At 32.0% G+C, this 22,628-nt stretch overlaps 1 protein-coding gene across 1 annotated transcript; it reads right to left on the bottom strand.

Annotated features, from left to right (window-relative positions):
• Nucleotides 1-16,221: 16,221 nt before the first annotated feature.
• LOC140889027 (uncharacterized) lies at nucleotides 16,222-19,957 on the bottom strand. Its single transcript, XM_073296723.1, has 9 exons — nucleotides 19,556-19,957; nucleotides 19,331-19,468; nucleotides 18,682-18,834; nucleotides 18,174-18,297; nucleotides 17,507-17,828; nucleotides 17,187-17,318; nucleotides 16,796-16,826; nucleotides 16,323-16,506; nucleotides 16,222-16,265 (listed from the first exon to the last, which is right to left on the bottom strand). The coding sequence occupies exons 1-9, from the start codon at nucleotides 19,955-19,957 to the stop codon at nucleotides 16,222-16,224; spliced, it is 1,530 nt and encodes a 509-aa protein (XP_073152824.1).
• Between the last annotated feature and the right edge of the window lie 2,671 nt (nucleotides 19,958-22,628).

Here is a 22,628-nt window from a genome sequence, read left to right on the forward strand (position 1 = left end):
TTTTTTAACATTGTCAAAAATTATTATTTATTATTATTTTAAAAATTCAAGTTATTCCTTCTTTATAGCATAGTAGAATATGCTAAAATATAATTAAAAAAACTATCTAAAAGTATATGAGTTTAATGAAAAGACTTACTTGTTCTTATTTCTTTAGAATTGTAAAAAATTAATTATTACTTTAAACTTTCATGTTATTCCTTCTGTATAGCATCATAGAGTATGCTAAAATATAATAAAAAAAACTATCTATAAATATATGAATCTATTACATATATAAATATGTGAGTTCAATTGTAAAAAGACTTGATTGTCCCTATTTATTTAGCATTGTTAAAAAAATTATTGGGGTGTTGGTGTCATTTTGAATAGCTTGATTAAGACACTTTAATTCTTGCATTTATTTCTCCTATTCATGCAATTTGGTTTTTAAGTTATTCATTGTTTATAGCATATCTATCTATCTATTCTTCTTCTTCTATTTTATTTTATCTATAAATATATTATTTTTAATTTGTGAAAAGACTTCTTTGTCTCTATTTTTTTAACATTGTCAAAAATTATTATTTATTATTATTTTAAAAATTCAAGTTATTCCTTCTTTATAGCATAGTAGAATATGCTAAAATATAATAAAAAAAACTATCTAAAAGTATATGAGTTTAATGAAAAGACTTACTAGTTCTTATTTCTTTAGAATTGTAAAAAAATAATTATTACTTTAAACTTTCATGTTATTCCTTCTGTATAGCATCATAGAGTATGCTAAAATATAATAAAAAAACTATATATAAATATATGAATTATAATAAATTTTAAAATTATTATAAATAATACAATATATAATAATAATAAAATTTATGAAATACATAATTCATAAATCTATTACATATATAAATATGTGAGTTCAATTGTGAAAAGACTTGATTGTCCCTATTTATTTAGCATTGTTAAAAAAATTATTGGGGTGTTGGTGTCATTTTGAATAGCTTGATTAAGACACTTTAATTCTTGCATTTATTTATCCTATTCATGCAATTTGGTTTTTAAGTTATTCATTGTTTATAGCATATCTATCTATCTATTCTTCTTCTTCTATTTTATTTTATCTATAAATATATTATTTTTAATTTGTGAAAAGACTTCTTTGTCTCTATTTTTTTAACATTGTCAAAAATTATTATTTATTATTATTTTAAAAATTCAAGTTATTCCTTCTTTATAGCATAGTAGAATATGCTAAAATATAATAAAAAAAACTATCTAAAAGTATATGAGTTTAATGAAAAGACTTACTAGTTCTTATTTCTTTAGAATTGTAAAAAAATAATTATTACTTTAAACTTTCATGTTATTCCTTCTGTATAGCATCATAGAGTATGCTAAAATATAATAAAAAAAACTATATATAAATATATGAATTTAATGAAAAGACTTACTTGTAATTCCTATTTCTATAGCATTGTCAAAAAATATTATTAATTTAAAAATTCAAGTTATTCCTTGTTTATAGCATATATAAAATTGTAAATTTACTTGGTTAACCCCGATTTATTATTATGACATTTTTGGCACAAAAATGCCAAATTATTCATATTATTATATAGTATAATATAATAAATTTTAAAATTATTATAAATAATACAATATATAATAATAATAAAATTTATGAAATACATAATTCATAAATCTATTACATATATAAATATGTGAGTTCAATTGTGAAAAGACTTGATTGTCCCTATTTATTTAGCATTGTTAAAAAAAATTATTGGGGTGTTGGTGTCATTTTGCATAGCTTGATTAAGACACTTTAATTCTTGCATTTATTTCTCCTACTCATGCAATTTGGTTTTTAAGTTATTCATTGTTTATAGCATATCTATCTATCTATTCTTCTTCTTCTATTTTATTTTATATATAAATATATTATTTTTAATTTGTGAAAAGACTTCTTTGTCTCTATTTTTTTAACATTGTCAAAAATTATTATTTATTATTATTTTAAAAATTCAAGTTATTCCTTCTTTATAGCATAGTAGAGTATGCTAAAATATAATAAAAAAAACTATCTAAAAGTATATGAGTTTAATGAAAAGACTTACTTGTTCTTATTTCTTTAGAATTGTAAAAAAATAATTATTACTTTAAACTTTCATGTTATTCCTTCTGTATAGCATCATAGAGTATGCTAAAATATAATAAAAAAACTATCTATAAATATATGAATTTAATGAAAAGACTTACTTGTTCCTATTTCAATAGCATTGTCAAAAATTATTATTAATTTAAAAATTCAAGTTATTCCTTGTTTATAGCATATATAAAATTATAAATTTACTTGGTTAACCCCGATTTATTATTATGACATTTTTGGCACAAAAATGCCAAATTATTCATATTATTATATAGTATAATATAATAAATTTTAAAATTATTATAAATAATACAATATATAATAATAATAAAATTTATGAAATACATAATTCATAAAATTTAAAATATATTTACTTAGATTTCAAATTTGTAGTTATAAAAAAAAATCATTTTTGGTACGTCTCGGTCAACCGAAAGAAAAAACAAACTGAATCGAAAAAAACATGACAACTAAAACTAGAATTTCAATTTTGGTTTGGGTGATTAACCGAAACGTAAATATCAAACATGCGAGACAATTCGTCTTGAATCCACAAGAATGAGCTATCCATGGGGTCATTGATGTAAAAAATACAATATATTTCAAGTTAGGAAGATTTCTAACTTGTATTTAACAAAAATAATTATTTTCAAATTATTCATAAATGATGAAATTTATATCCGTGAAATAAACAAGAATGGTTTTTTATTTGGTTCAGTTAACTGACAGAAATGAATTGATTGAAAATTGAAAAAGAAAAAAACTCAAAAATAGAATAATCGATTTCGGTTTGGTTTGTGCTGTTAACCGAACTGTAAATTCTTTTATGACATATGTTTTGAATACACAAGAATTATTCATCCACGGGGACATTGAAAGTAATCTATATGGCACTTGTGAAGCGTCTATTTGTGTCAGAGGTCCTGGATATGTAACTGCTCAAGATATCATCTTACCGCCTTATGTAGAAATCGTCGATAATACACAACATATAACTAGCTTGATCAAACTAAATCATTTTTTTATTGGGCTAGAAATCGAGAGAAATCATTTTTCTTTCCCAGTGGGAGCTCGCATGACATACTATTAGCTCAGTGGTACAACACAAACTTGATAATTGTGTCATTGTGATTTGTGTCTGGGTTGTGAAAGCTTTCAGCCGCATAAATAGTTCAATGTGTGCATCGTGACTGACCTTGAGATGTTGATCATCCAAGAAACATTAGCATGGTGTAATCTTCCTGTTCGAATCGAGGTTTGGGATTTTTGACGCAGATAAGTATTTTTATTGAAATGTTCGTACATAATTAATGGAATATTTAGAATATCTCAATTCTCTGATAAACATATTCTTTCAATATCGATATAAATGATAGTTCCCCACATTGTGCTATAGCAAGAGCCCCTGGTTTCAGAGTTTTTTTTGTTGTTCCAACCGAGTACAAACAATGCATTTCTCGGCTCTAATGGTCCTGTAATACATAGTTTTACAACATTCTTTTATTTTTATTTTTATTTTTTTTAAAAAAGACATGTTTTTTATTTTTGACTCACTATTTTTATAACTTTTGGTTATTTATCACAATCTCTGAAAATGTAATTTTTTTACTCCATGACCATATTTATCTTCGCTGAGTTACTTATGTATATTTTTTCTGAATTATTTTATTTATAACTCTCGTCCGATTTTCTATATATTTCATTGTTTAAAAGAAATTCATTATCTTTACATAATCGAATAAAATGTTTATATTTATAATTTAAATAATCCATTTTAAAAATTATTATATTTTTTTTGTCATAGATATGATTATAATAAAAAAATGTATTGATTTTTTGACTTATCTATACCTCAATACTTATGTTTAATCGATTGAATTTTTTTGGTTAATGTTTTGATTACTATAATTTTAAATAAGATCGAAAAATAAATCAAAATATTAATTTTAATCATCAAATTGATTACGAAAACTGATTGTATTAATTTTAAATTTCCGAGACACAAATATTAAATAGAACTATTTATGGACCACAAAAATTTATAGATAGTTAAAATAAAAATTTCACATCGCACTTTTTTTCTTATTAATCAATTTATTAATTATTCTATTACAATTATAAATATATGAGTAACAATTGTGAATTAATTTAAATATTTGTTTACGCACTATTTGTCTATTTCTTTGTTCTCCACTTTTATATCTTATGCATATATTACTTATTATTTTTTCTTCTTATTCGAGTTTCTCTTAATAAATAATTTAACTTATTTAATACACAATATTTTCTATTAATTTTACAAAATAGTTTATGTATACTTTTTTTAACAGAGTTTATGTATACTTTAAATTAAAAAAAGTTTCATAGTGTACTTTATTTTTGCTATTAATCTATCTATTATCAATTCTATTACTATTATAAATATCTGAGTAATAATTATGAAATAACTTAAATGTTTTTGTTTTTTACACATTATTTTTTGTAGTTCACCTTCATATTTTACGCATCTACTATTTATTACTTGCTCATTTTCTTATTTGAGTTTATCGAGACTTCGTAGATTAAATTTGTCCCAAAATAAATGACATTTAAAAATAGTTTAACATGTGTCTTTTACTTCTTTTCAAAAATAGTTTAGTGTCACGGATGTCAATTTTACTGTAGCAAAATATGAAAATCAACGGCTCCTTTAATCCTTTTGTCTTCATTCAGAATATTTTCGAGCAATCCTTGAGTACATCAGATCGAATGTTTTACGCAATATTTTTCTGTTCAAACTGGTTTGCTTGTTCAACAAGGATTTGTAGAAACTTGTGAGTCTTGAAATGCTGAAAGTAAATAACTCTCTTTACTTCGCTTGTTTATTAAAACATTTCATATGTTCCTGGATTTGGTTTTCAACTTCTTGGAGATTCAGGTTGATTGAAGTTTGGGTACTGGAAGGAGCCGTGAAAACGTAGCTAAGGTAGTGTATTAGTTAAGATGTTTGAAAACTACTTTTCGCAGCCTGCAAATTTGCTTTTCGCAGCGTACAGTGCAAGCTGCATAACTCAAAGCTGTTAATAGTAAAATATATTGGCAGCGCGCATTGTGCGCTGCGACAAATAACATCCGCAGCGTGTAATACGCGCTGCGGAAAATAACATCCACAGCTCGCAATGCACGCTGTGAAAAATAATATCAACAGTGAATTATGCACGCTGCGGAAAGTAACATAATCAACAGCATACATTGTGTGCTGCGGAAAGAGGTATCAAAAGCTCACAATGCAAGCCGTGAAAACTATTGACACCACACTAATGAAAACAAACAATTAAACAAAAATTAATATATAAATTTCGATATTATAACATTCCAAAAATAAAATTTAATATACAATTTTTATTATTACAAATCACTTGAAATTAAAATTCTGATTCAACGCACACTACATAAAAATTCAAATAGAAAACCAACAATCACTGGGCAAACTATCAAAAGACAGATTCTAACCTACTCCATAAAAAATACATGTTTAAATTATCCAGTCCTAAATAAATATCAACATCTATCACTAATAAATCTTAGTACTAAAATGCCTATAATTGAAAATGGATGAGCACTTCCATTCTCGTGTTTCTTCAATATAACATGAAACCTGCGTACAATGTAGGATAACTTGGCCCTCATATCCATTTTCACCGTCCATGGAGGCTGCTACTATATCCTGCAATGAGTTATGTATAAAATTTAAGCCTTCGACCCAAAAAAGTGCACTAATTTAACTAGTCATTCAATTTTTACCTTTAGAAAACTTGAAAAGTTCCACCCAGATAGTATTCAATTTGAGTAACGAGTTGTCTCGCGTCAATTAACGAAGGACAAAGGTCTAAGGTGTCAAACACTCGACTTTAAAAGAACTTCTAGTAGATCCCGAGAACACTAGAATGATTACACTACCATCGGAAGACGGTGGACACATTTTTATGAACAATTACCCAATAATCCCAAAATGAGAGTTTTACACGCTTCTGATACACATAATTTAGAAAGACGATGAATTACGTCAAACAATAAGCACTTATAATACATGTATTTCACAAACCGAACAAGAACTCATGCACACAACAATAGAACACAATTATTTCACTTCAGAGAATGCACATCTCAACAAATAACGAAATTTTAAAAAAAATGACCCTTCTGCAAAAGAGAGCTAAAACTTCACTGCTCTCTTGATTGTCTTGATAGGCGATTAATGAAACTGTTCCTGGCAGAAGCATAGTATTCACAGTCATAATATTTGAATATTTGATTGTTTTGCATTTAAAGTTGCTGTATTTAAAATTTCAATGATCATAAATATTTGAAGATTATTGCTTGAAAGCTTATCTAAAACATCGAGAATTAACCTACAAGCAACTACATTTGAAATAAAATATGTGTTATGTATTATAATTTTTTTTAAAAAAGGTAAGAAAATCAACTACATCTGCAAATTATTGTAAATGAAGATCCATAAGCAAATATACATAATAATAATAATACCTGTAATGAAATTTTGGGTGAAGTAATGTCCTTTCAATCAGGATATCAACATCAAATTTATGCAATAAATGGGTAAAATTAGGGGCCGGTCTACCGATATTGTCAATAAGCAGCTGCATTTGGGAAAATACACTTTTATCAACCTTGTGAAATTATATTATAATATATACGCAAAATATTATTGACCAGTGGCATACAAGATTCTTGCTATTATCTAAACATAAAACAAAGTGGTAGAGACATATATATATTCCTAGCCTGATCTAAGATAGAAAAAAAAAAACACAAATGAATATCCTTGCACACAACAGATTAGGTACAAAACTAACAGCATCAGACATTAACCATAAATCATGACTTTATTTATTTGGGAAATGCATAAAACCTACAAAAAATATCAGGCTGCTATTTTTCTTAAGTGAGAGTTCCCCTTGAGAAGACAATATTTCGGGTAGCTTCAGAGTAATGCAAATAACTACAAAAGCTGGTGAAGCAAAGAAAGCAACTAGATTCAGAAAAATAACACAACTAAAATGTTAGCAAAAAACATAATAAATAACTGATTTTTTTCTAATGTCATGAGAAGATTCAGAAACAAAGCACACTATATTGTTCTTCTAATTATATTTAGGTCTAGTTACTCAAGGCAAATAACATAATAATCTTGGCATGAAGGTTCACGATATTTAACTTAGCTGATTTTTTCTAATGTCATGAGAAGATTAAGAAACTAAAGCACACTATATTGTGCTTCTAATTATATTTAGGTCTAGCTACTCAAGGCAAATAACACAATAATCTTGACATGAAGGTTTGAGATATTTAACTTAGAACCGAATGAAATCTAAAATAACAACATTCAGTATGCCATCTACAAGACTCCATAATCCTCATATTCATAATTTTCAAGTCATCCCCAATAAAATCCGATTCTAATAGATGACACAAAGATTTAAACCCGAAAATTTTCTCTCACATTTCCTAAGCCTTGATTTGCTACGAGAACTCGAGAAATTTCTTGTGTCCCTCCAAAAGCACGACATAACTCATGATTCCATAAAACTCAAAATTAATGCCAAAAAATCATACTAAAATCAAAGCTGAAACTCGGAATGAAGATCACATCCTACAGCTGTATCGAAATAAAACAACCCGAAATGAAGATTCACCATGGAAAGGATGCACGACGTGCACGAACAAGATGACAGGATGCAACAGATTGAGTTTAAACGTTGTATTGATGCCAAAATAAAAGGCTTCAAACCTTGGGCATTTGCGCAGGCTCTTTCCGCCGGAGCTGGACAGGTGGTCGCTGGCTCTTTTTGCCGGAGCTGTTGGGCCAAACTCAATTAGAAAATCTTGCAAGGAATGATGAGAGGGGCTCAGAATCACCGCCATTCTGCATCAAATCACCGTATATGGTGACTTACATTGAGCGAATGGGGAGCCTATCGCACGGCAGATGGAGCAATGTAAAGATTTCCCGTTCCGGCGAAGACGAGGCCTCTTGTTATGTCAATGGAGTGGCTGCTGCCCCATTTGAGATTTAGGGATTAGGGATTTTGCCCCATATGAAGCTCAATGGCGGCAGAGACGTGAAATAAGAGAAGACAAGCAAATGAGATTTAGGGATTTTGCCGCTGAATACTAAATTAATGATAGAGTAATGACAGCGAGTTGTGCGCCGTTAATAAATTAGATTATTAACAGCGTACATAGCGCTGTTAATATTGATTAATGGCAGCGTGCAATACGCTGTTAATACATTATAGTATTAACAGCACACAACAGGCTGTTAATACAAATTTTCAACCGCATATAAAAAAGCTGGCTGTAAATAATATTATTGGCGGCGTGCTTTTACTATGCGCTGTTGATATTGCGCCGCGAATACTCAATTTTCTTGTAGTGAATTGCTACTTGTTGATCAGTTGAAATATATTCAAGCTGAAATCATTCTTCATAACACGATCTCAAATGAAGTGATGTCTGATGTCAATATGTTTCGTTCTGGAAATTTTTGAGACGAATCAACCTTGCTCAGATTTTTTTAAAAAAATAATACTTGTAACATAGAAATTAATATTTTTTTTACGGGTGTCTCAAACAAGAATTTCGTCTCACAAAATTGATTCGTAAGATCTTCTCTCTCATAAGAGTTTTTGTGTTAATTTTGTTTTGTTTTTTAATTACTCCAACATATGTTTTTCACGTGCAACACACATGCCTGATTTCTAGTATATATATATATATACAGTGACTCAATCAAGATTAGTTTTTTGTCCTAACCTGAATGTTTTATATGAAATCATCAAGGCAAGTATCCAGTAGTACCATTTTTTAAATAATGTGAAGATCATCGGCATGTGGTGCTTGCTAGGACATATACTTGTATATGTCTTTTCTGTGAAGGATATGTTAGCTACTTTATTTCAGTAATGAAAATTGAATCTATTGTGTTTTTGCCCACTTTATTGTCTTTTAGAATGGCTCATGTAGAGTGGCTCTCAGATCAAACAACAATAGGTAATCTATTAATGCTTTTCAATGAACAGAGATCTTGGATCCAAGGCAGACTGAGAAGATAAGGATCATGGGTGGCACACTTCGTGGGACCACCGGGAAACTTATCGGTATTGATGGCACACACGGAATCGTAAAAATTGACGACATGCTAGATGTCAAAATTCTAGATATGGACATTTTGGCAAAGCTTGACGACATGTGAAAATCTAAAGCATTAACTTGGACAACAAAACTTTCACAAATACTATTCGATTGTCGAAGATGTTGTGAAGAGCATTGGATGGGGATATTTAAAGCAACCAAGAGAAATGGCTTCCACTCTATGTAAGATGAGTAGGCCTGGTTCAAGTGATCATTTTTCTTTTACTTTGTACATTCAAATGGTACGGAATGTAACTGAACAAGAATTAGTGAATTATCAATTAAGCTTACGGTATTTGGGATTGGTATCCAATAGGATGTCCCTTGTACTTCAATTTTATTTATGATAATTCATACCTTTGTTGCATTATTAGTTTTGGTGTTCTGCTTCCTTTTTGTAGTTTCACTAGAGAATGATGGAATATGTACCGGGAATTGTCTAGTTATTTGTCCATCTTGTAATACCACAAAAAATTTGAGTCTAATCCATGTAGATATAAACACGATTCAAGTTCAGACAAATAAGAATATTTGAATAATGCCTACTTGTTTTTGCTGCATTATTATGACACACATAAATACCATGTGACATATTGCAGCAGTGGGTTGCTAGAAGGCCCAACTAAGGTTTAATTATATCCCTCGTATTAGCTTCCTAAAGTTGCATATGGAACTTACAAGATCTTAGATCTTGCACAACATCCTAGAGCACCACCATAAAAGCGAGCTGTTGAATTTAAGGGTGGTTTTTCGGTATACCTTACTACAAATATTGGTATGAAAAAAATTCATATTGATACTGATAGTAAAATTCCAAAATTTTGGTACGAAAAAAATCCATATGGATACCGTATAAATACCAAAAAAAAATTCGGTATACCAAAAAATTGTTTGTATATCGATAAAATTTCGGTACGATATGCCGAAATTTCGGTATTTCGGTACGGTATGTCAGCCCTAATTGTATTGAAGAAAGATTTGAATAACGGTAGCCGAGCTTTAGAAAAGCTCTCTCTTGGTCCATGATCATGGTTATCAATGTATTACCAATGTATGCACATTTGACAAAAAAATCTTATTAATTTGATCAAAAACATTAGTTTTATACTCAATTATTAGTTTTTTTTGTCGAAAGTATTATTTTTAACGTATGATTATCTAACATAAAGAAAATATATTTTCTTTGGTCAAAAGTATATTTTTTTGGATAATAATATTAGTTTATTTGTTAAAAATATTAGATTTTATGTTAAAATAATTATACCTAACATACGCACATTTGACATAAAAAGTATTATTTATTTGATCAAAATATTAGTTTTATACTAAAAATAATAGTGTTTTTTGCCAAAAATGTTACTAGAATGTATGCTTCTTTGAACATCAATTATTTTTTTTGGTTAAAAGTGTTACTTCTTTGGACAAAAGTATTAGTTTTTAGGAAAAATAATTTTTTTGGTCCATTAACTTCATGTCCATGTTTTGGTTTTGGTTTATTAACTTTTTCGATGTGGGTTTTGGTACACTAACTTTGCATTTTCAGTGTTTTTTGTCCAACTGCATACGTGTCAACTTTTGATTGGTCCAAAATGATGACGTGGACCAATCAGAAGCTGACACGTATGCAGCTGGACCAAAAAACACTGAAAATGCAAAGTTAGTATACCAAAACCTACATCGAAAAAGTTAATGGACCAAAATCCAAAGAAGGTAAAGTTACTAGACCAAAAAACTTATTTTTCCTAGTTTTTATGTTCAAAATATTATTAACGTATGCACATTGCACATAAAAATTATTATTTATTTGGTCAAGAACATTAGTTTTTATGCATAAAGTATTAGTTTGTTTTGTGAAAAAAGTAATATAATGTATGTTTATTTGACATAAAAAGTATTTTTTTCTTTGGTCAAAAGTATTACTTCTTATGACAAAAATATTAGTTTTCCTGTTAAAAATATTAGAATTTGTGTCAAAAGTGTTACTTCTAATGTATTTTTATTCGGCATTAAAATTATTATTTTTTTGGTCATTAGTATTATTTTTATGTCAACAGTATTTTTTATTTCTTTTTATATCAATAGTATTATTTCTAATGTACGCCTATTAAACATAAAAGTATTGTTTTTACAATAAAAAATATTACTTTTTTTATGAAATGTATTACATTTCATGATAAAATTATTACTTCTAATTTATACTAATTTGACATAAAAAGTATTACTTTTTTCAGCCAAAAATATTACTTTGTATATTTAAAATATTACTTCTAATGTATGCGTTTACATATTATGTCAAAATTAAAACATGCTCATTTGACATAAAAAGTAACATATCTTTATGTTACAAGTATTAGTTTCTATGATAAGAGTATTAGTTTTTATGTAAAATGTATTAGATCTGACATATGAAAATTTAAATAATACTTTTGACATTGAAAGTATTACTTTTCATGTGAAACATGTTAGTTTTTATGATAAAAATATTAGTTCGTATATGAGAAATATTATTTCTAACGTATTCAAATTTATATACATTTTACGTCAAAAGTATTAATTTGTTCTGTGAAAAGTATTAGTTTGTATCATAAAAGTGTTACTTTTTTATACTAAAACTATTATTCTATCGTTTGCTAATTTGACATAGACATTTTGATTTTTTAGTTAAATGTATTATTTTTAGTTTAGTTTTAAACGTACTATTGTGACAAGTTTAATATTATAATTATAATTTTTTATATAATAGTATTACGTTAGATATAAAAATGTGTAGGAAAACCAACGTACTCGGTAAGTGCTTAGAACACTTTTAACCTTGCTCTTCGTAGATTTTATCTCATAAACACACAATGATGTACAAGTAAATGAGTGGTGCTCTTTTACATACATAAGACAAATTTTAAACATATGTTACATACGATCGAGCCAAGGCTATAATCACTCCTAAATGAAAATGAACAAGAAATGACTTGAATGCATTACAGAAATTAAGAATGCAATCCGATGTTCTTTATCCACGTTCTGTAACTTGTAAGTTGCTTTGTTATTTGTAGCTCGTAGCTAGCAATCTGACTCATTCATAACAAAACCTGGATATGGAAGAAAATAAGCAAAAACTTGATTCATCGGCAAACACAAGTTTTCGCCATTGTCTTTTCCCTTTTCAAGAAGCTAACAGAGCACTCAAAAGCAGATTTCAGCAAGCTAAAGACGAGCGAGAAGATTTCAGCAAACAAGGGATAAAATCTTACTTCAAGGCCACAAAAGTCAAGAAGAAGGGTAGCACTTCCCGGGAGGTTTAAGTTCAGTACAAAGAGTTGAACTGATAGTTGTTATGGATTATACCGAAACGACAAGATAATAAAAATTGCAGAATAAAATAATCAACAAGAACGCCAAAGATTTACGTGGTTCACCCAATATAAGCTATGTCCATGGAATTGTTTCAAATATTTATAACCGGATAAATATTATAAGTGTGTACAAAACACTTTCTCTCACCAAACTCAAACCCCGAGTATTACCGAGAAATAATTCTCTAACTCACACAAGAAAAACACTCAATATTTTTCTTTATATTTGCTCTTAAAAGAAGATAAGAAAGAGCTTGAAGGAGTGCAACAATATTTTGCAACTTGGACACCCAGTTTACTGCCGTACCACCTAATGTGAACACATATCTAGTAGTATTCTTCCTTTCGTCTAGGTCACCACCCATATCGAAATCGACATATCCTTGTAAGTCCTGATTAGTCCTCCTGAAGCATAAATAAACCAGCAGTACCTTTCAAGTATCTGAGAATCCACTTCACTGCTTCCCAGTGTTGTTTTCCCGGATTGCTCATAAACCTGCTCACAACTCCCACTGCATGTGTTATATCTGGTCTTGTGCACACTATTGCATACATGAGGCTTCCGAAAGTAGAAGCTCAAGGAATCTTGTTCATATAAGCATGCTCCTTCTCTGTTGATGGTGATTGGGCTTTGGTTAGTTTGAAATGACTAGCCAAAGGATTACTCACAGCTTTAGCTTCATCCATATTAAATATGTTAACAACATTTTTCACGTACTCTTCTTGAGATAACTTCAAAATTCCATTCACCCGATCTCTTGAGATCCTCATTCCAAGGATTTGCTTTGTAGCACCCAAATCATTTATAGAAAATTCTTTTGATAACTCTCTCTTGATCTTATCAATCTCGTCTAGACAAGATCGTACTATCAGCATATCATCTACATATAACAGTAGTATGATATAAGAACCGTCAATCTTTTTCACATAACAGCAGTGATCAGCTTGGCACCTCAGAAAACCATTAATGTTGCTCATGAATCCATCAAACTTCTTGTACCACTGTCTTGGAGCTTGTTTGAGACTGTACAAGCTCTTCTGAAGTTTGCATACCATTTTCTCTTTCTCTCGTCCTTCAAATCATTGTGGTTGGTTCATATAAATATTCTTCATCTAGGTCACCATGAAGAAACGCCACCTTTACATCTAACTGCTCCAGATGTAAGTCTTCCTTCGTTATTAGTTCAAGTACAGTTCTGATAGTGGTTAACATCACCACTGGAGATAAAATCTCGGTGTAATTAACACCTTCACACTGTTGAAAACCTTTCACAATAAGTCTCGTCTTGTACCGCTTGCTACCATCATGTTCTTATTTTAACATGTACACCCACTTGTCGTATAATGCCTTTTTATCTTTTGGAATTTCTTTCAACTTCCACGTCTGATTGGATGACAGTAATCTATCTCATCTTCTGGAGATTCGCCTCCAACCAAAGTTTGGGACCCATCTGTATGAACCTATGTATACTAAAACGGCAATGATCATCATGATGATGACGATGGCGATGATCATCATGATAATGACGATGGCCTCGGCGACGTTCGCGATCGTCCTCGTCACACCAACGTTCACCTCGCTACCGTGACTCTCATCATAGTCCGCCATCTGATAAAAGACAACAATGGTTATTCCCAAAACTGTATTTCTAGATCCCAAATTTCAATGCATGTTCTTATACCAATAAATGTAGTGACCCAGACCGAAATCAAGTACCCATAGAGTCTTAATCATGCAATTAAATCTTAAAACACAAATAATTACATCCAGCGAAAACTTAAATCATAAATACAAAATCATCGACAGAACAACCGGACTAAAATAGAATAATATTTTACAACCCCATCGAATGGAAAGAACTAAAATCCAAAACTAGCAACCTGATACTAAAACAGAAAAGAACCATAGAACCACTGCAACTCAACGATCGCTACCTTTGGGTCCGTCCAACCTAAGCCCTGCCCCATAGAATAGTGTGTCCAATACAAAAATACTACGAATGTGAGCATAAAATGCTCAGTACAGAAGTACGAATATACATATATCATGCATGCACATGCAATATGACGGGTACTGAAAAACCTATCTAAAAGACTGCTCAGTAAAGACACCATGATATGTAGCACACTGGACCATTGCATCAGGAGGTGGCTCCCATACCATAAATTGTGGACATATCTTGACTCAAATCCATAGAATCTATCTACTAAAAATACAGGGCTGAGCGACCCCTACTACAACTATACAAATCAAGGCATAAAGCTCAACATGTTCATGCATGCAGCATAATCAATGCATATAAAAATGCCACAAAAAACATGCAAACATAATAAATTTATATTCAACCTAGTATCTAGGATAATACGTCCGTATCTCTATCCAGACAACTCAAGCACCATAGAAATCTAACAGTCCATGTACTCGAAACCCAAACCTATAATCAATAATCATCATATCACTTATAATACTCTAAAAGCCTTAACTAAGCTATTACATATTTCTTAATCTCTATAGAGATCCAATGTGATACCTGCGTCCGTCGTTAGTCGATCCGCTCATGGCGACTGCCTGATATGAATCTTGATGTGTAAGATTAGCAAACACGATTACAATTTAAATCGCACCCACTAATCAATAAACAAAAGATCCAAAGTTTTGCCCAATCTTTGAAACAAGTAAAATTGATAGGATTTTGGATTCCACCTTTAATCGACGGTACGATTAACAACAGAAATCACGACAATTGAAACCAAAGAAAACCTTCAGATAACTTGTATCTAACAATCTTTAGTGAGAAACAATCGACAAACGCTTCCAAGTAATTAAACTGAGAAAGTTTGATTTGAAAAGACAAAGCAAAGATTTGTATAAAATTCTAGAGAGGATTTCAATAATTTGTGTATAAACTGAATCTGGATTATTATTAATGAAATAAACAAAAGTATTTATAGTTTACAATCAAAAATAAAAGATAACGCAAAATATTACCTAAAGATATCAAAGATATCATCTAAAAAGTTTCCTAGTATAATTAAAACTCTCAAACAATAGGAAAATAACATCAAAATATCAAAATCCCGAACACACACACAACATACCAAAGTGTGTGTAAATTTTCGGAAAATCACGCTCGCTCGAGCGAGCATAACTCGCGCTCGAGCGAGAAGCTCTCTGGTCTTGAAAATTCCCAAGCTCGCTCGAGCGAGCACAAAGTGCGCTCGAGCGAGAAGTCCTCTGCCCGAAATTGATTATGCAGCTCGCTCGAGCGAGACTGGATTGCGCTCGAGCGAGACCTCTTCTGCCTCACTTTGATTTTCTTCACTCCTTTCTACTCCCAACACTTCAAGGACGCATATGCAACTCCCAAATTGATCATCAAGTGCTCCAACCCCATCTTGGTAATTTAGCATCAGCTTTTGAAGTTCCTTCTTGAATTTGTTAGCTCGGCTCCTCGTTATTGGCCCTTGTGGCAACTCCAAAGGATCTCGAACTCCACTTGCCACTCGATCCACATGCGGGTTATCCATGATCGCATCATCCTACCCTTTTTGAAAGTGATTTGTCCTCAAATCTCTTTCGTATCCTACATCAAACAAAGATAAGTTAGAAACATTTAATGTAGTACTCACGTTATACTCACCTGCCAAATCTAGTTTGTAGGCATTGTCGTTGATTCTCTCTACGACTTGAAAAGGACCATCCCCTCGAGGTAACAACTTTGAACGCCTCTTCTCCGAAAAACGCTCTTTTCTCAGATGCAACCAAACCCAATCACCGGGTTCAAATACAACCTTCTTCCTTCCTTTGTTCGTTTGCTTGGTATACTGCAAATTTTTTTTTATCGATATTCTCACGTACTTTTTCATGCAAGATCCTCGCAAATTCAGCTTTCTTCTTGCCATCCATATTAACCCTTTCACTCATAGGTAACGACATCAAATCCAATAGAGTCAATGGGTTAAAACCATACACAATTTCAAATGGTGAATAATTCGTAGTAGAATGCACACTACGATTATAAGCAAATTCAATAAATGACAAACAATTGTCCCAATTTTTCAAGTTCTTTTTAATGATAGAGCGCAACAATGTCCCTAAAGTTCTATTAACTACCTCAGTCTGTCCATCAGTTTGTGGATGACAACTAGTAGAAAAAAACAAATTAGTTCCAAGTTTACACCACAATGTTTTCCAAAAGTAACTCAAAAACCGAGTATCCCTATCAGAAACAATACTTTTAGGCATGCCATGCAATCTCACAATCTCATTAAAGAACAAATCTGCAACATGCAAAGCATCATCTGATTTGTGACATGCAATAAAATGTGTCATTTTTGAAAACCTATCAACCACAACATAAATAAAATCTCTTCCCTTCTTAGACCTAGGTAATCCAAGAACAAAATCCATGAAAATATCTACCCATGGTTCATTAGGTACTGGAAGTGGAGTATATAACTCATGTGGTTGTGATCTAGACTTTGCTTTCTTACAATCCACACACCGCTCACATATTCTCTCAACATCATGCTTCATATGCGGCCAATAAAAATGTTCATGAAAAGTTTTATATGTCTTAGCCACACCAAAATGCCCCATTAAACCACCACTATGCGATTTCCTAACAAGTAACTCCCTAATTGAATACTTAAGAATGCACAATTATCCTCTTTAAACAAATAGCCATCATGCAAGTAAAATTTATCCTTTGGACCACGCATACATGACGGATAAATCTCTCCAAAATCAACATCACTCACATAAAATGCTTTCACATGCTCAAACCCCAAAAATTTAGAGTCTAAAGTAGTTAAGAACACGTACCTTCTTGACAATGCATCCGCCACTACATTCTCCTTACCTTGCTTGTACTTGATTACATAAGAAAAAGTCTCCACGAACGCTACCCATTTGGCATGTCTATTATTCAACTTCTGCTGTTCCTTGAGATGCTTCAAGGACTCATGATTCGTATGAATCACGAACTCTTTTGGCCTCAAGTAGTGCTGCCATGTCTCGAGTACCCTCACCAACGCATAGAACTCCTTGTCGTAGGTAGGATAATTCAAAGACGCTCCACTCAACTTCTCGCTGAAGTACGCCACTGGCTTTCCCCCTTGCATCAAAACGCTTCCAATCCCTACACCTGATGCATCACATTCAATTTCAAACATATTAGTAAAATCAGGTAAAACAAGTAAAGGAGCTTTAATCAACTTTTTCTTAATGATATTAAAAGACTTCTCTTGCTCCTCATCCCAATGGAATGGAACGTTTTTCTTGATGACCGCAGCCATAGGTGCCACCAATGTGCTAAAATCCTTCACGAACATCCTGTAAAAACTTGCAAGCCCATGAAAACTCCGAACTTGACCAATCGATGTAGGCGTCGGCCAATCTCGAATGTCACTTACCTTCTCTTCATCAACCCGCACACCTTGTGCACTCACAACAAAACCAAGAAACACGAGTTCGTTTGTACAAAACACACATTTATTTAGGTTAGCATATAAATGTTCAGCACGCAATGTGATTAAAACAACTCTCAAGTGTTTCACATGATCATCTAAGTTTTTGCTATATACCAATATATCATCAAAATAGACAACCACAAACTTTCCAATATATGCACGCAAAACATGATTCATTAAACGCATGAAAGTACTAGGTGCATTAGTCAAACCAAAAGGCATAACCATCCATTCATACAACTCATACTTTGTTTTAAATGCAGTTTGCCACTCATCTCCCTCTCTCATCCTAATTTGATGATAACCACTTTTAAGATCAATTTTTCTAAACACACAAGCACCATGCAATTCATCTAACATATCATCTAGTCTAGGAATAGGATGTCTATACTTGATGGTAATGTTCTTTATAGCTCTACAATCAACACACATACGCCAAGATCCATCCTTTTTAGGTACTAACAACACAGGTACGGCACATGGTGACATCGACTCACGCACAAAACCTTTATCTAAAAGTTCACTTACCTGTCGTTGCAACTCCTTAGTTTCCTCCGGATTGCTCCTATAAGCTGGACGATTCGGCAATGCACGCCCGGGTACCAAGTCGATTTGGTGTTCAATTCCCCTCAAAGGTGGTAATCCTTGAGGTAGTTTTTCCGAAAATAAATCATCGAACTCCTGCAAGAGAGAAACAACAATGCTCGGAAGATCTCCGACTATATCACTTGTGTTAAGGAGTACCTCCTTATAAATCATCAACACAAGTGGAATTTGAGAATTCATAACATCTCTCAACTCACTCTTTTGGGCTATATATTTTTTTTTCAGTCTCTTTTCGCTCAACTTTTTTTTCATCTTTTTTTTTCATCATTCTTTTTTTTCTAAGGTCATCTCATTTTTTTCGTTCACTCTTTTTTTCAGTCTCATCTCTCTTTTTCTTTTTCATTTGATCCTTCAACACTTGCTTTGGAGTCATAGACAACAATACAATGGACTTTGTTTTCATTACAAACGAATATTTATTTTTAAATCCATCATGAACCACTCTCCTATCAAACTGTCATGGTCTACCCAATAAAATATGACATGCTTGCATAGGGACCACATTACACAAAACCACATCAACATATTTGCCAATAGAAAATGGCACCACAACTCGCCTATTAACTCTTACCTCCGCACACTCATTGAACCATTGCAACCTATATGATTGAGGATGCTTCAAAAGAGACAACCCCAATTTTTCCACAAGTTTGCAACTCGCTACATTGGTGCAACTACCCCCATCAATGATAAGACTACATACCTTTCCCTTTACAAAACAACGAGTATGGAAAAGATTTTCCCTCTAGCTCTCTTCCTCTTCTCTAGGTTGTGCATGTAACACTCTCCTACTCACCAATAACTCACCAACAACAGCCCCAAACTCATCCTCATCATCAGGATCTACCAACGCAGGCATTCCATCATAATTTTCCTCCCCACTCTCCGACTCCACATCACCACAAGAATTAATAATCATCAATTTCTTATTTGGGCATTGGCTAGAAGTATGGTCAATACCTTGACACCTAAAACATTTAATATCTCTAGATCGAGTATTAGAAGTCTCATATGTACCTTTAACCACTTGCTTTGGTGCCTCCGATTTGGTTTCAGATTTTGGTTTGAACACCGGCTTGTTGTCCTCCCGTTTTGCAACGTTTGGATGCCAAGAAGTTGAAGATCCTCCACCTGAAGGAAATGGGTCAGCTCCTCTTCTCTTGAGCTGTTGCTCCACCTTCATGGTCGTCTGCACCATCTCATCCAAATCAAAACAGTGGTGAAGCTCCACTTGGTCTTGGATTCTCTATTCAAACCACACAAAAATCTGGCCATTGTATCTTCATTATCCTCCTCAATGTTGGTCCGGATCATTGTGGTCTCCAACTCTTTGTAGTAATCTTTCATGCTCCTTGGACTCTGCTTCAAAGTTTGTAAACGCCTGTACATATCACAATAATAATGGTTAGGCACAAACCGCTTCTTCATAACACGCTTCATCTCTTCCCACGTCACAATAGGCGGCTCCCCACACCTCCTTCTAGTGCTCACTAATTGATCCCACCAGATTAACGCATAGTCTACAAACTCAACCACTGCCAACCTCACTTTCTTAATATCAGAATAGTGATGAAAATCAAACACAAACTCCACACGCTTATCCCATTCCAGATACGCTTCCGGATCAGATTTCCCATGAAACACTGGAATTTTCATCTTAATGCTACTAATATTTCCATCCTCCTTACTGTCCTCCGTAAATTTTTCACGCACCGCTTCTCGCCTATGCCTACCCCCATGTATTCTTCTCTCCTCATCCCAATTCTCATCAAAACTTTTCTCATCGTCTTCAAAATCATTCCCCTTCCTATTTTTATTTTTTTTCCACTACCACTACTCTCCTCCAACTTACTCATCCTCTCATGAAGAGGCACTAACTCCGATCTCATCACCCTAGTCAACTTCCCCATCAACGCATCCATTTGAACCTTGGAAATTCCTTGGTTCACACTCTCACTAACATCTTTATTGAGATTCATGGTACTTGCAAGAAAATCGTTAGTAACAAACTTCCTCGCACAAATTCTCACAGTTCACTCCAAAAGAATCACTCAATCACTCTTTTTTTTCGCTCAAATTTATGGAGGGGCTTTGCTTTGTAGAATAAAATTCAAACCTTCAAGTTTAAAACTTTTAGACGCTTGAAAATTGACCCACAAAGATTGCACAAACACAAGTATGTAATTTTATGGACTACTTGACTCTGACTCGCTTCAAGGATGAATAAAGACAAAGGAATTGGCCACATGCTACTTTTCTTTACTTTTTTTTTAAAAAAATTTCGGCCCCACTATTGTTTTTTGACCGATTTTTTTTTTCAATTTATAACTTGTAGCACAAGACACGAGACTTGGATAACAAGTTTGAAAGAAATGACACAAAAATTTGATATGAGATAGATGAAGAACGAAGAACGAAGGATGAAGAACGACGAACACGAAGAAAACGAAGAACAGATGAAGATAAGATACTTACTTGATTCAAAACCTTGGCTTTGATGCCAAATGATATGAATCTTGATGTGTAAGATTAGCAAACACGATTACAATTTGAATCGCACCCTCTAACCAATAAACAAAAGATCCAAAGTTTTGCCTAATCTTTGAAACAAGTAAAATTGATAGGATTTTGGATTTCTACCTTTAATCGACGGTACGATTAACAACAGAAATCACGACAATTGAAACCAAAGAAAACCTTCAGATAACTTGTATCTGACCATTTTCAGTGAAAAACAATCAAAAAACGCTTCCAAATAATTAAACTGAGAAAGTTTGATTTAAAAAGTCAAAGCAAAGCTTTGTATAAAATTCTAGAGAGAATTTCAATAATTTGTGTATAAACTGAATCTAGATTATTATTAATGAAATAAACAAAAGTATTTATAGTTTACAATCAAAAATAAAATATAACGCAAAATATTCCCTAAAGATATCAAAGATATCATCTAGAAAGTTTTCTATTATAATTAAAACACTCAAAAAAAATAAGAAAATAACATCAAAATATCAAAATCCCAAACTGAAACGCCTACTACTAATAAACGCGGAATTTTTTTTTTTTAATAATACTACTATACATACATGCCCATACATATATGTATATAAAAATAACATACTTTTTCTTAAATAACCTGAAAAAAATATTAAATAAATAAATCTTTAAAAATGTTTCATGCATCAATTTAAAATAATAAACAATGCTGTTGAAAAATCTCATATGCGAAAACAATAATAAAATAAAACATGTTTCAAAACTCAACATAATAAACTAAATAGCTGCGACGGTCACGGGGTCCACTGCTCCGTGAGCTCATAAGTCCTCACCACCGGTAGGAGCTACATAAACGTCATCATGCTCACCTGCACCATATAAGCGTAGTGAGCCTAGGGGCTCAACATGTCTAATCTTTTATAACAAGGTTAAAAATAATGCATCACATAATTACTAATACATATATATGTACATGAGCATGCATGAAAATATTTTCATCACATAATAAAACTGCTGAATCATAAACTGAATCATAACCATAATCATAAACATATTATTTCTTCATCATATATAACATAATTGAGCAATACTTTTGAAACCTGAAGATGGTCCTATCCATAAGTGTGACGCTCATGTGTCGACTGATCAGTCTCCTGAACCAACGTACGATGGCGGTGATAAATCACCTCCTATGGTAGTAAACTACCGAATCATATGGTGGATAACCACCTCTATGATAGTAAAACTACCGAATCATATGGTGGAAAACCACCCCTATGTCACACATACTTCAATTTCCACCAAAATATTTTATTGCTCATCATTTACGTAATTATATACATAAGAAATTTCATGAATGCATGCACTGAAAATAT

The sequence above is a fragment of the Henckelia pumila genome, chromosome 3 (assembly GCF_033568475.1).
Source record: "Henckelia pumila isolate YLH828 chromosome 3, ASM3356847v2, whole genome shotgun sequence".
Taxonomy (NCBI): domain Eukaryota; kingdom Viridiplantae; phylum Streptophyta; class Magnoliopsida; order Lamiales; family Gesneriaceae; genus Henckelia; species Henckelia pumila.